The sequence below is a fragment of the Panthera tigris genome, chromosome A1, assembly GCF_018350195.1.
Source record: "Panthera tigris isolate Pti1 chromosome A1, P.tigris_Pti1_mat1.1, whole genome shotgun sequence".
Classification (NCBI taxonomy): domain Eukaryota; kingdom Metazoa; phylum Chordata; class Mammalia; order Carnivora; family Felidae; genus Panthera; species Panthera tigris.
This window is the reverse complement of record NC_056660.1, coordinates 212522302-212536909: the sequence shown is the minus strand read 5'-3', so window position 1 is coordinate 212536909 and position 14608 is coordinate 212522302. Positions and strand designations below refer to the sequence as shown.

At 38.7% G+C, this 14608-nt stretch overlaps 1 protein-coding gene across 2 annotated transcripts in view; it reads right to left on the bottom strand.

Annotated features, from left to right (window-relative positions):
- Positions 1-7367: 7367 nt before the first annotated feature.
- GOLPH3 (golgi phosphoprotein 3) overlaps positions 7368-14608 on the bottom strand; it is a 51884-nt gene continuing 44643 nt past the window's right edge. The window contains exons 4-5 of one of the 2 annotated variants that reach the window (XM_042997057.1): positions 10202-10662; positions 7368-7387 (exon numbers count right to left, since the gene is read on the bottom strand). In XM_042997057.1, the coding sequence (XP_042852991.1) occupies positions 10238-10662 (425 nt within the window). In that variant the 3' untranslated portion in view covers positions 7368-7387; positions 10202-10237. Of the gene's footprint in view, positions 7388-8744; positions 10663-14608 lie in introns of those variants that run through there. The other variant, XM_042997052.1, reaches the window with a different exon arrangement.

Here is a 14608-nt window from a genome sequence, read left to right as displayed (position 1 = left end):
GTGCTCTCTCAAAAATAAACATAGTACATAACCATCCTGCTATGTGTGGGTCTGTTTCTGCAGATCCATTTCTCCCTCTACCAGTCAGTGGCCTTATCACCAACTCTTCATACCTTTTCTTTATTAGAAACCTTATAGATGCTATTTTGTCATAACTTCGGCCTCTTATCACAGAATTTCTCTGGACATACCAGCTGCTGCCTGCCTGAATTTTTCCATATACACCCCAAAAGTCAGGTGCTGACCGGCTCACTCCTACTCAGGTAAAACTTCTGACAGAGAGTGTGCTTATTTGCTCATGTAACTCTTTTGTCTAAAGCCCAAACAAGAACACAAAGAGGGATGCATTTTAATACAGAAATAGCCCATTCTAGGAGTGCTGGAGAATGCATACCAGGTACAATACAATCTTAATACCAAACTGAAGAGCAATGAAATGGGATACAATTTTTTTAGCAAAAGAAGTATGAAATGAAAGTCCTGAAGAAAGCCACCTAAAGTCTTACCCTGGAGAAAGGGGATTGCAGGACAAAGTGGGCCCCAGAAAAAGCAGGAAGCACCCGGAATTGGAACCATTTACACTCCTCAGAATGGTAAGGAGGGTGAGGTTGAAGAGGGGGGATTGTTTTGATTTTTCCAGATACCTGGGTCAGCCTAGATAGGGCCAAGGAACAACACACAAGGAATGGTCTGATCTGAAGGGAGCCCCCGCCAGATAGGACCCTACCACAAAAAGGCTGAGCTAATTCAGTAAGGGTTTAGCTGCCACAGCTCACCCACCCCAGAAAGGCTTCAGCAGCAAGTGCCACTCCACACACCCCTTCCCAATCCCCCCAAAGCAGCTATCTGAATGAAACAAGACTAAGATTGGCCACTATCCAGCTTTCTTCTCTCATCCTAAAGGATGCACCGAACACACTTAAACACAGAGACCCACCGACCAACCCTGAGCAAACAGCAAGCTTGGACAGGACGCCCACTAAAAACAATTTGGTTCAGCAAAGGTCTTCCTCATGAAGACAGAACTGGGAAAGGTGGAGGGAGGACACTGAAACACAATATGCAAAAGGCAGATAAATATAATGGGAGGACCACCTTGGGTATCAGAAGATGATAAATTCAAACGGATTTGTATTCTCAATGTACTTAGAGTGTAGCTTCTAAGAAACAAGATCAAAAAAGAAAGAAAATCAAGTGAGATTAATATGGATCTGGTGTAACCAAGAACAGAAACTAAGAGACCACCTTACCAAACTAAAAGACCTAGCAGATGCATCAAGTCAAATCAAACTGCAGAAACCTAAATCAGTGACATTGAAGATGAACTTGAAAAATGCTTAAAATACAATGGAAATGCACAAAGGCCATCCATAAATAAAACAAAAATCCTGATGAAATGTTAGGTAGTAGAATCCAGTAATGCATTAAGGAAAATACTAAGCCTAAGTGATGTTAATTCCAAACATGACTGGTATGAATTTAAGAAATCTTTAAATGTAGTTCGTTTTATTAGGACTATATATATATATATATATATATATATATGTTATAAAAGACATCAATAAATATTTTTTAAAGTTTGCATCATACTGTATTTTTTTATCATAAAGTGAATAGGAGGCTAAATTCAGAAACTATAAAACAAGAGACTCATAATTTAACCAGACTACATCCAAACTAAAAACAACTGGAGACTGTCCCAGCAGATTTAGGCAAGATAGCAGAACAGTGACATAGTGTTTTAATCTCCTTACCTCCCACCCATTCTCTGCTCTCTGCAGCTACCACACACACACACACACACACAACTAGTATAGATAAACAATGTACTACAACAAAACTAGGTTTGAAAGTACCCCCACAAATCCCAGAATATACAAATAGGCAGGGACAAACTACTAACAACAGCAAGATGCGTGCAAACAAGGCAGAGGAAGCACCAGGACATCTGACAGCCCTTGAAAACCCCACCGTCCCCACCATAATCAACGTAATCAATAGGGGAGCAGAACCAGATCTCAGAAAGTAATCTGCCGTAGCTCTTTCCACTACACCCAAACAGAAGAGGCAGGTGTAGAGAATAAATACAGTTAGAAAAGCTACCCTGACCCACATCCCTTGTAAAACAGCAGCAAGAGTAATTTCATGTAAAAACAGGCAACAGAAGATAATCTAAGTAAAATCCCATACAACATTATTATAAGAACAAAGAGCCTGAGGCTCAAATACAATCAATCCCTATAGACAACAACAAAGCACACCAGAAAGACATGCTCAGGAAACCAGTGAAAACTGTAACCGAATGCCTCAAAAAAAAAAACATCAAGAAAATGGCATAAAATATAATATAAACTGAAATTAGAAAAAAATTCAGCAATTGGTTATTATAATAAACCCAGTAAAAACAATTTCAGGAAAGACGAAACTAGAGTAACATCTTAAGATAAAAAGGGTGAGAGGCTTAAAGATCAACGGTAATGAGAAAAAAGAGCCCAAGCAGAGCAAATATAAGGAGCTGTAATAACAGTCCCCAAAGAAGAAAACCTAAACCAAGGGACAGAACAAACACTGAAAACTTTACTTTTCCTGAAACTTAGAATAAAAAAGATTTGACACTACACATTGAAGGAACGTACCATGTACTTGGAAATACTGATCCAGGGCACCTGGGTGGCTCAGTCGGTTGAGCGTCCAGCAGATCTCACTCCTTATGGGTTTGAGCCCTGGGTCCTTTAAAGGAGAGCCTGGAGCCTGCTTTGGATTCCGTATCTCCCTGTCTCTCTGCCCCTCCTTGGCTCGTGCTCTGTCTCTCTCTCTCCCTCTCAAAAATAATAAGCATTAAAAAATGTTTTTAAAAGGTAATACTGATCCAGAACAACCAACACCCAAACACAGTATGATAACATTATTGGGGGGAAAAAATCCTGTGGGCTCCAGGCAAAAAGAACAAGGCATTGATGAGGGAAAGAAAATCATATTACAATCAGACTTTGACAGTAATGCTTTATGCCAAAAAGAACACACTTAACACAGTGAAAAAAAAAAAAAAATCAAAATATGATCTAGAATGTTATCCAGACAAACTGACCTTCAAATAAAAAGGCTGCAGATAACCTGTCACCAGAATACCAACACTCAGGGACTATTATTCTCACAGGCCTTTCTGAAGAATCTAACAAATGAGCAAGACAACCAAAATGATAGGACAATGACATAAGGAATGGTAGTGAGCACTAAACATGTATTTACCTGAAGAGTTAAGACCAAAGAGTTAAAAGGGAGACTGTACTATATAACGACGATGTTCTTACAATGCAGATACAGCTCAAAGTGGAGCACTGACTTGTACACTCAAAAATGGTTAAAATGGTAAATTTTACGTTACCACAATAAAAGAGGAAAACAAAGTAAGTACGTCATAAGTTTACAGTGATACTTCTCATTTAAATGTAGAACTACAAAGGTTTTGACTACCTTCTGTCTTAAAGCTATACTTTTAAGTTTTCCATATCAAGAATCCTGGTTCTCATCAAGGAAATTAATTATGATAAAAGAATGTTTATTTCTGCAAGTCCATAATACTTAACGAGTCAGTCACCTTTAGAGAATGTTAGAGAACCAACTCTATTTTGAAACTCAGTAAAGAAAAGGTAGAATTTAGGGGGCACATGGATGGCTCAGTTGGTTGAGTGTCCAACTCCTGATTTCACCTCATGTCATTATCTCATAGTCATGAGATCAAACCCTGCACTGGGCTCAATGCTGACAGTGTGAAGCCTGGTTGGAATTCTCTCCCTCTCTCTGCCTCCTTCCCACACACGCACTCTTTCTTCTCTCACAATAATAAACATTTGTTAAGAAGGTAGAATTGGGGCACCTGGGTGGTGGCTCAGTCAGTTAAGCGTCCAACTTCAGCTCAGTTCATGATCTCACAGCTCGTTGAGTTCAAGCCCCACACCGGGCTCTCTGCTATCAGCACAGAGCCTGCTTCAGATCCTCTGTCCCATTCTCTCTGCCCCTCTCCAGTTCGTTCTCTCTCAAAATAAACACACACACACACACACACACACACACACACACAAAATAAAGACTTTATCCTACTTTTCCTCTATGAATACTAAGAGGTAATAGCAATGATACAGGTGAAGTCTTATAAGCAAAGAAATGTAAGAATTAAAGTATCACCCCTCTGCAATCCCAATAAATCACTGATGTAATAAGAAATGACCAGTAAGGTTACCAACATCACAAAAGGAAAGAGATTAAAAGCTCCCTGATGGAAGAACAAACCACCACCTATGAAAAAGTGTTGCCCAAAGAAACCTGAATCTGACAGCCTCTAGATCCAATTACCAATACCTGGCAAGTACAAAAGTCAGAAAAACACATTAAACTACACCACGTGGAAACAACCAGCAAAATCCAAACTTTGAAAACTCTACAGGACAAGTGATCCAATTTCATCAGCAAATATCTTGCAAGGGAAAAAACAAGAGATAGATGTCAGGGGGAGACCTACATTTTAAGAGAAACCTGGGGTGGCTCAGTTGGTTGAGCGTCTGACTTCAGCTCAGGCCATGATTTCACGGTTTGTTGAGTTTGAGCCCCGACTTCGGGCTCTTCTGCAGTCAGCCTGTCAGCACAAAGCCTGATTCAGATCCTCTGTCCTCCTTTCTCGGCCTCTCCCCCTCTTGTACTCTCTCAAAAATAAACATTAAAAAAAAAACAACCACTTAAAAAAGGCCATCAAATGAAAGATGAAAGGGGCACCTGGGTGGCTCAGTTGGGTAATGAGCATCTGACTTTTGGTGTCCACTCAGGTCACCTCAAGGTTCATGGGTTCGAGCCCTGCGACAGGTGCACTGTCAGCATGGGGCCTGCTTGGGATTCTACCTCTCTCTGCCCCTCCCCCACTAGCACTCTCACTCTCTCAGAATAAATAAGCTTAAAAAAAAAAAAAAACAGGAAAATGAAACCAAACAAAACAAAATTATTAGAGATGCAATACTGGGTCAGAACAGTATTCTCAGGGATTAGGGAGACTCTAACTGGGAGGAAGCCTTGAACAGAGTCTGGATAGCTGGCAACATTCTGTCTCCTGACCTGGGTGATGGCTACAAGCATATTTGCCTTAAAATAATTTATTAGCCTATACATTTGCTTATGTGATTTTCCATGTGTATTTTAATCAATACATGTGATTTTTAGATGTTATATTTAACTGTATCCCCAAATTCATATGATATATACATATCCCAAATCTGAATACCAGGCAGATCTCTTTAATAGGACAATTAAGGTCTGCACAGATTCCATGCTTGAGCACTGCACCATATACTTTTCCAAAGATTAAAAAACAAAAACAAAAAGAATCACCATATACCAACTCCAAAGACTGGGAAAACCAACTGCATCACAGACACAGGGTTAATACACATAATATATGGAAAGCCCTGATGAAGCAATACAAAAAAAAGATCAATGCCCCTTAAAAAAATGAAAAACATGAATAACTCACTTGGGGGGGGGGGGAATACAAATTACCAATATAGTAAATGATAACCCCTGAATAAAATAATTTGATCATTCTCCTCTATTAAGCTCGGTAAAGACCAGAATTGATGATACCCTCTACAGTACTGGCTAAGGTCTAAAGAAACCAGCATTTACATTATTGGTGGAAATTAACATGAATCTTAGAAGTCAAACTGATTTTATCTTTACATTTTCAAGACCTACTGTTTGAGTAAATTCATTTCTATTATTCCTCCTACAGAAATAAACTATAAAGACATGGGGTGGCTCAGCTGGTTGAGCGTGCAACTCTTGATTTCTGCTTAGGTCATGATCCCAGGGTCATGAGACTGAGCCCCACGTCAGGCTCCATATGCAATGTAGAGCCTGCTTGAGATTCTCTCTCTTTCCCTCTCCCTCACCCACACTCTCTTTTTCTAAAATTAAATTTAAAAAGACTTTAAATAAATATAAAAACAGGAGAATAATCCAAATGTTCATTAGTGGCAAAGTTATACAATGAAGCCAAAAATGCTTAAAAAGAATGTGTGCTTATTCTGAAAGCTCTCCACAACATAAATGGAAGAAGAATATTGCATATTCCCATTATGATGCTAGTGGAAATCACGGTACAGCACTGGTCTACCAAGAGTAAATTCTAACATTCAACTGAGAAAGTATGTGTATCACTTTAACTATGTTACCATCCATACCCCTCTGACAGTAGCCCACAAGGTTATGTACATTAACACTGCTGCCTTGCCAGTGCTATTAAAGAATACAGAAAATTTATGCAAAATTTATGAGAGCCGGTGATATCGTCCTGGGACTCAATGGGCTGCAATGAATAGGAAATTACTCAGGTTGTCAGTCATATTGATCTGGATGAAAGTAAAATGGAGCAAACATTATCTGTAAATATATATAATGAGGAAATACAAGATGGAGAAACCACAGAGCTGGAATTAAACTTCATAAATACCTCACACAGACTTGTGACTACTGATTTCCATGTTCTTGGGGCAAGAGTGGCCACGACTCGCAGTCCTGGACCCTTGTCATCATCAGGCTGAATGTCATTATTTACTGGTCCTATATTGCCACTGAACCAAACACCAGCCCCTTTCACTTTCCTTTGGGTGATGACCAAACTCAGACGTTATATTTAAAAAGAGTATTGTATTCATCTGTTCAGAAACGGTAGGAAGAACTGAATGATGGAATGTGTCTGAGACCACTGGGTAATCCTGTTTCCGCAGATCAGGAGCTTTCTTGGCCACCTGACATCTGACAGTGTCTTTTTCCTCTAAGAACATAGAGAACTGGCCAACTTTTTCACCCCCAAAAGACAATTTATGTTAAATTATACCAAGATATTAGAAGCAAGCAGGAATATCCTTCTATCACTGAATTCTGTACCACCATGAGAATTTTTGCATGCCTGCTCTTCTCCTCTCTGTTAGAGAAAATCAGTCCCCTCCTAGTGCCAAAGTAAGAAAGGAAAAATTGTAGTTGAATGCCACGACTATTACTCAATCACTCGGGATTAAAAGTTCAAACACTTGGGGCGCCTGGGTGGCTCAGTCAGTTAAGCGTCCGACTTCGGCTCAGGTCATGATCTCACGGTCCGTGGGTTCGAGCCCCGCGTCGGGCTCTGTGCTGACGGCTCAGAGCCTGGAGCCTGTTTCAGATTCTGTGTCTCCCTCTCTCTCTGACCCTCCCCCATTCATGCTCTGTCTCTCTCTGTCTCAAAAATAAATAAACATTAAAAAAAAAATTTTTTTTTTTAAAAATTAAAATAAATAAATAAATAAAAGTTCAAACACTTACCGGGTAACCTGAGACTCAGCAAGGCATCCTCTCCAAGCTTGTCCTTCAATAAATGAAGATAGTAATCGGGGTTTGGGGAGCTCAAAACAAAGTACAGACTACTTTACCAGGCACAGAGTGTGCGTTCACCAAGGCTTGTTGCTCCCTTTCTGTTGGAGCCTTGTTCTAGATCAGGTTAGAGCACTGTTAAAGATCAGGTTAATTTAAGGAACACTCAACAATTAAACAGTATGTGAAGAGTTCAAGAAGCAGTAGATTCTTTACACAATAGACTTTTATGGAAGTTTTGTTATATTCAAACTCACTGACTGATTTTTAGATCCAAGCAGCATAAACCCGTGGAAACACCGCTCCTACCACACAGCACAATTATTTCCATGGGTCCTATCATTTCTCCTTTAAAGAGGACTGTACACAGTAGCATTTTATAGGAGAAAAAGTTCTAGATAACATCCCCCCACCTCCAAATTGTACTCCTCTTCCTCGCCTCTGGCTATAAAATATGTACTGCAATTGGGGCCACAAACAGGTGGAGGTAACTGGGCACTCAGCTCTGAAACCACTGACAGAGGTTCAGACAAGGCCCTTTTCCAGCCTTGCTTGAGAATATAGATGCTGGCGACGAGGTGAAGAATACTTTAGAAAAACATCCATGATCTCACTTCTAAAAACTTTGCAAGGAAAAAAACAGTACATTTTCACCTGAAAAGAAATCCCAGGATAGAATCAGTTATCGGTTCAGTATTCACTTTATAAGGGAAAAAAAAAAATTAACAGTTTCCATACTTATTTACCACCAGTAGTGTCAATTTTAGAGCTAAAGGAGGTTATTTTAAAGGATAGGAAATCTTTTTCCATGCATTAAAAAAAAAGAGCCTGGCAAACTACTACCAATGGCCAGCTGCCTGTTTTTGTGAATAGTTTTATTGGTACACAGCCTCATCCACTTATTTGTATTGCCTATGGCAACTTTCATTCAAGAGTTGAGTAGTTGTGACATTACAAATGGCTCACAAAACCTAAATATTTACTATCCAGTCCTACAAGAAAAAGTTTGCCAGCCCCTGCACCAAAATATTACCACACTAGGGGTGCCTGTGTGGCTCAGTCGCTGGAGCGTCAGACTCTTGGTTTTGGCTCAGGTCATGAACTCATGGTCATGAACTCATGTGGGTTCAAGCCCCACGTCAGGCCCTGCGCAGACAGTGCAGAGCCTGCTTGGGATTCTCTCTCTCTGCCCCTCCCCCACTCATGCTGTCTCTATCTCTCAAAATAAATAAATAAATAAACAAACAAACAAACTTAAAAGAAAAAAAAAGTATTACCACACTCAAGTAAGGCTAAGTAAAAATTGGAAAGAAAACCATGGTAGAATACAAAAATACAAATGACATGCTTGCTCTGATTCAGGCACTTTCAAGATCATAGTTTATTTATTACTTCAGATAAAAAGATAGTATACATATTAGGGAATCCCTTAAAATTCAACTCTACAGTTATACACCATCTAGTACTTTTGCATTGAATGTTAACCAAAAAAATCTCTAAACACCTGAAAGCCCCACTATTAACATGAACTATGGTAATAAAAAATTTGACATTTAATTTGTTCAATATATAGTATTTACATTATGAAACCAATGCTGATACCATAAACAGTGATAAAGAAATAGTAAAAATAAACTTTAAAAAGCAAAGGTTTATATCCTTACAATGTGCTAATTATCATAATTGTATATAAAAATTAAAACATAGCAGAGCTTTCTGTTACAAAATTCTTAATCATCTGAGTTGTAGTCATTACTTGATAACAATTTACATGCAATATCTGCTAAAACTGACATTTGATTTGTTTTCCCCCAAAAAAGTATGAGTAGATAAATGACATTTAAGAGCAGACATTAATTTACCTGTGGACAGAAAAAGAAAAAACTGTACTCAAGATTAGTACTGGTCACAAGCCTCTTCCCTATAGAAACGATAGAAACATTTAAGACCAAAAATAATCCCAAAAGGAGATGCATAGGCAAAGGGTGCCATGAATGGCACAGCCCAAAAAGTCTTGGGACCAATCAGACACATCTTTTCTCTTTCCTTCAATGATGAGAGGTCTATTTTGCCATCAAATAATACGGACTGAAGCAAGTGAGGGGCACAGGTGTACAACGAATGAAATCTTGCAAAATACTAAGATGGAGGCAGGAGTGGCCAGAAGGGGCAATTTATATAGAATTCAAACTATATACAGCATATGTGGAATGCGGCCCACCCTGATCCGGCTTTGTGAAACAACTGGACCTTTAGGATTTAATAGTTAAAATTACAACAAGTGTAATAATACAATAGATTTACATGGGAAACAAAATCCAAGGGGCATTTTATATTATTTACTGTGTTGTTTCAATTTAAAAATAATTTTGCTAAGTATACATCTCAACTGAGGTCTATGTATAAAATGTCCTAATAGATACAGATATTTACCTTTGGTGAGTTAAAGGCCTTTTTGTGACTTCTGTCTGAATCATAGGCAGAATGCTAGGTGTACGTGCACACGTGGGAAAAACTCAAGTTGAGGTAATCCAAAAGATGTGCGTGTGAGGAGACTGGAGTCACTTTGAAAGTCAAAGCGTGCCAGAATCCCAAAACAGGTTAACAGTGAGGATGGCAACAAGGAATGGATTGCCAATATGGCAGTAAAACTTTTTTTGAAAACAGAAAGAGGAAGGCCTCTCGTACCAGCAGAATCCTGCATACATACAAAAAAGAAAAGCCACCCACCGTTTCATAAAACAAAAGCCAATTACAGTGTGGAAAGTACAAACTGCAGAGAACCAGAAGTCAATAGAAGAAAACCTACTGGTTTACATGAGAGAGAGAACTTCGTTCTGAGCAGCTACTTGGTGAACGCTGCCACCACCGCCCACAGGACCTCGTTGGTGTTGGCCTTCAGACACTCCACTTCCGGATCTAAGTCGAGGAGCTGCCGTACTCTCTTGGTGGCTAAATCATACTGCTCGTCCAGAAGGGGAGCGAAAGCATTCTCCAGGACGTCGGAGGCGTGGGCTAGGTAAATGAGGGCCAGCAAGCGTTTGTCCATGCGGTGAGGGTCATTCACCCATTTGTCAAGAACAGCTTCCTGTACCTTCTTGATGAGGCGCTGCTTGATATTGTTGTTGGTGAGGGGATGTGTGGTCATGTCAAAGAGTAGGAAGTTCTGTTTCTCTGTTGTCAATACGCCCTTTTCCACCAGGTTTTTAGCTAATCGTTCCCGCACGTTTCTTAACTGATAATGCAATTTTAACGGATTCCATGTCTCACCTAAACAAAAGATTTCAGAAGTTAGAAATGACAGGTATTATACTGCTAACTTTATAAAGTGTACTACTAAAATAAAGAATAAAATTTGATTTCCACCCCCTAAATAAATAAAAGAAAACCCAACTATTTTTCTTGTCAACTAAACCATGAACCCCTTGAGGGCCAGGCCTTTGGATTCTAAGCACCCGTCACGTTTTCAGGCACAACAGTTACTCAAAGGACCAAATTGAAAGCAGTCTTCAAACCAGGTACCCTAAGGTGCAAATGAGCTAAATACTAAATACATTCAGCCTCCCTCCAGCTGTTGTCAAAAAGCAACCAGAGCAAAATGTTTCTTTTCTATTTAGAAACACTAATGTGCAATAGAGACACAAAAGAAAAAAAGTTTCCTGATTAATATACTATTCCAGAAACTGCTACATAACAGCCTGCAAAGCTAGGAAAGCCTGTTTGGACAAGGCTGTTCTTTGATAACAAATTAATACAAAGCCAATTCTAGAAGGACAAAACACTTTCACCATTTTAATCTGGTCACCTATGCACATTTCCTTTCAAGACAGAAATATTTAAAATAAAACCAAACAATTTTCACGAAGATAATTTTTTTCTCTACAGAAATACTGGAAGGAAATGTATCAAAATATTAACCTTAGTTTTCTTTGGGATAATGTGTGACAAATTTTCTTTTTTGTACTTTCTGTATTTTCTGAATTATCTCTAAGGAACACATAACAATTTTTTTAATTTGAAAAAAATACTACAGCAATTTTCCCAACTGGGACGTGTTAAAGATCAACCACGGGCACTTTTGTTATATGAAAAAGCAATAAGGTTGAAAAAATTGTTTTAATGTTTATTTAGAGAGACAGAATCCTAAGCAGGCTCCATGCTCAGCGTGGAGCACGACGTGGGGCTCAATCCCACGACCATGCGATCATGACCTGAGCTGAAATCAAGAGCTGGATGCTTGACCAACTGAGCCATCTAGGCTCAAGGAAGCCCAAGGGTGAAATTTTATAATATTAAGAGAAAACAAACTGTATTGTCTACTACAGGACCCACTAGCCACATGGGACTATTAAATTTAAATAAATAAAAAATTCAGTTCCTCAGTTGTACTAACCATGTTTCAAAATGTTCAATAGCCATGTATGGCTAATGTCTACTTACTGGACAGCAAAGAAACAGAACATTTCCATAATCACGGAGAATTCTAGTGAAGAGTGCGATCTTAAAATACATTACTATTTAGTTGACCATAAGCAGAAGTATTTTATCATATGACTTAACAATAAAGAATATGGGGCTAGGATAATCAGGCCTGGACTTCTACAATTAGACCCTTTGGCCTTCCATAAATAGAAACCTGGATAAAATATATGAAACAACTGCTTTCCAACACTAGTCAAAAGGCAGTCCAGAGCTGTGACCCTTGAGAGAAACCTAAGTGAGCCATACTTTTGCCCAAGCTTACTATCCGATAACACGTCCCAGGGAGCAAAGCAGGACAGAAGACCTCAAACAGAGCACAGAAGTTTTAAAACAAGCAGAAAAAAAATTTTAATTGAAAATTTAAATTAAACAAACTAGAAAGACAGAGATCAGAGTTCCAAGACGGCAAGGCAGCTGAAATACAAAGGCAGAGTACTGGAAAAGAGAGAGCTATGCAGAACAAGAGCTCTAGAAACCTGTACGGTGTTCCTTTGAGTCTGGTTGAAAACAAAGTCACACAAGTTAAGATGAGAAACTCTGCAGGGGTAGGCAAAGAAAAATTAACCAAAAGCTGTAAGCTGAACAACTGTAAGTGTTCACATGAGGCTGGGGAAAATTTGCGTGCCAAGTAGCCTGAGTGGAAAGGTCTCACTGAACATCCAAAATATTCAGAAGGGACTCCAGAGGATCACACCTTAGTACTAGGCCTAAACTAGCCTTTGAGAAAAGGCTATTCTAGACCTGGCCCAATAAAGCTTAAAAACAAACTGATCCACAAGTAACTTAATTGCCTATCAAAACAAATTTCAACATTCTTTAAACAACAGAATCCGGCATTCAACATAGCATTCACAATGTCCAGCAACCAATAAAAATCACTAGACTTGCAAAAAGCAGGAAAATGTGACCCAAATGGGGGGGGGGGGGGGGGGGGGGCGTGTTCAACAGAAACAGTGAACCAAATTAGACATGACCCAGAAAAGACAGAGATGATGGGAATTCGCAGACAAGGACTTTCAAATGACAATTATAAATTTCTAAATAATTTAAAGGAAAACCTGAATGCAATGAAGAGAAAATAAGAGCTATTTTTTAAACGAATGATCTGGAAGTGACATTCTGAATTTATGATTCACTCTATAAAACTAGGGACTTGAAAAAAAACTCAAATAATGAAGGGCTGGTGCCATGAATTATTAAATTGAAGTCATCTCCTGCATTAAAAATATATATATATTCTTTTCCATAAAAACCCAAGCTTCCAAAAAAAGAAAAACAATCATTGCATTCAATTCCCTTGGTAACTTTGAAAAGGAAAAGAAAAAATATTTGGGGCTCTATTAGATTTTAAAACCTAATAGTATAAAAGAGAAATGTAATTAAATAATAAATTAAATTCTACTTATTTCAATTTCTAGTGTTAAAGAAACCCATACCTACATTTAATGTTAAGAAATTATTAAAAGTTACTTGATGAAGCATTACTGCCTAACAGTCGTACCAGGCGAGCTCTGGAGCCAGACTGGTTACATGTGAATTCCAACCTGGTCATTTACTAGCTGTGCAAACCTGGGCAAGGTTTCTTACCTTCTCCATTCCTGTTTCCTCATCTGTAAAGTCAAGATAACAACTCTACCCACCTCATCAGGTTATTATGAGGATTAAATGAGTTAAAGACATATCCAGTTCTTAAAACAAAGCCTGGTAACAAGGCTAGTTATTATTTATTCATGCACAGAATCAGCACTCTGAAAGAATTTAATGTGTTCATAATGGCCTAAAAAAATATTAGGAACTAAGAATACAAATGTAAGTTATTTCCAATTCTGAAAAGTTTTTAAATCAAGTGAAGGAAATAGATTCATAATATAATTAACAAGCCTGGCAAGAATAAGATGCGTAGGACCATAAAAACAGTATGAACAAGGAGCCTAGAGGGAGGAAGAAATTATTTGGGTTTGATGTAAGGGGCATTTCTAGGGAAGTTTCCGGGGAAAGAACTTTCAGGTTCAATCCTGCAATCCAGCAGGATTCTACATCCCATGAAACAAAGAGGAGCCTGCATTACAGGCAAAAGAAACAACAAAGTGGACAGGCAGTGACTACATGCAGAACATAATGAGCCCTGGAAAGGAGGTACACATCTTTCCAAAATGTTACGACTTTCATTTTTTAAATGTTGTACCAACCCACTGTCCTCCCCAACTAATGCCTGCCTGCTGTACCTTTCACCAGACAGATTGGGGTTTGTTTTCTAGTATCATCGGCATGTGGTAGCAGCCTAAGACACTAAGCTAGAATTGGCTAGGTTGTGTTTTCTGACCGTCAGAAATTTAAATAAACACAAAATAATCAATAGCAAATTTATGTAAAAGCCCATAAAAATTATAGTTCAACTTTAAAAATAACTGTGTTTATAGTAACTGGTCAATTATCAAACAAGCACTTTTCCCTAGCAACTCATTAGTCAAATAGAAAGGTATTTATTCCATGCCCCCAGAGGGTATCTTGGCTATCTAGTTCCAAAAATGGCAGGGGGAGGGGGGGCAGAGGGGCGGGCGAAATCAAGATTATTCTGAGAAGCCCATAGTTAAACTTCTCTTTACAGATCTAAAAACACAAAATCCCTCTAATGCTGCTTTACAATGAGTTTTTTTCATTCTCATGGGAAATCAATGGGATTAGCAATTTACAACTCTGTGCTGAAGTCATACTGAGGTTTATCCTCACTGTA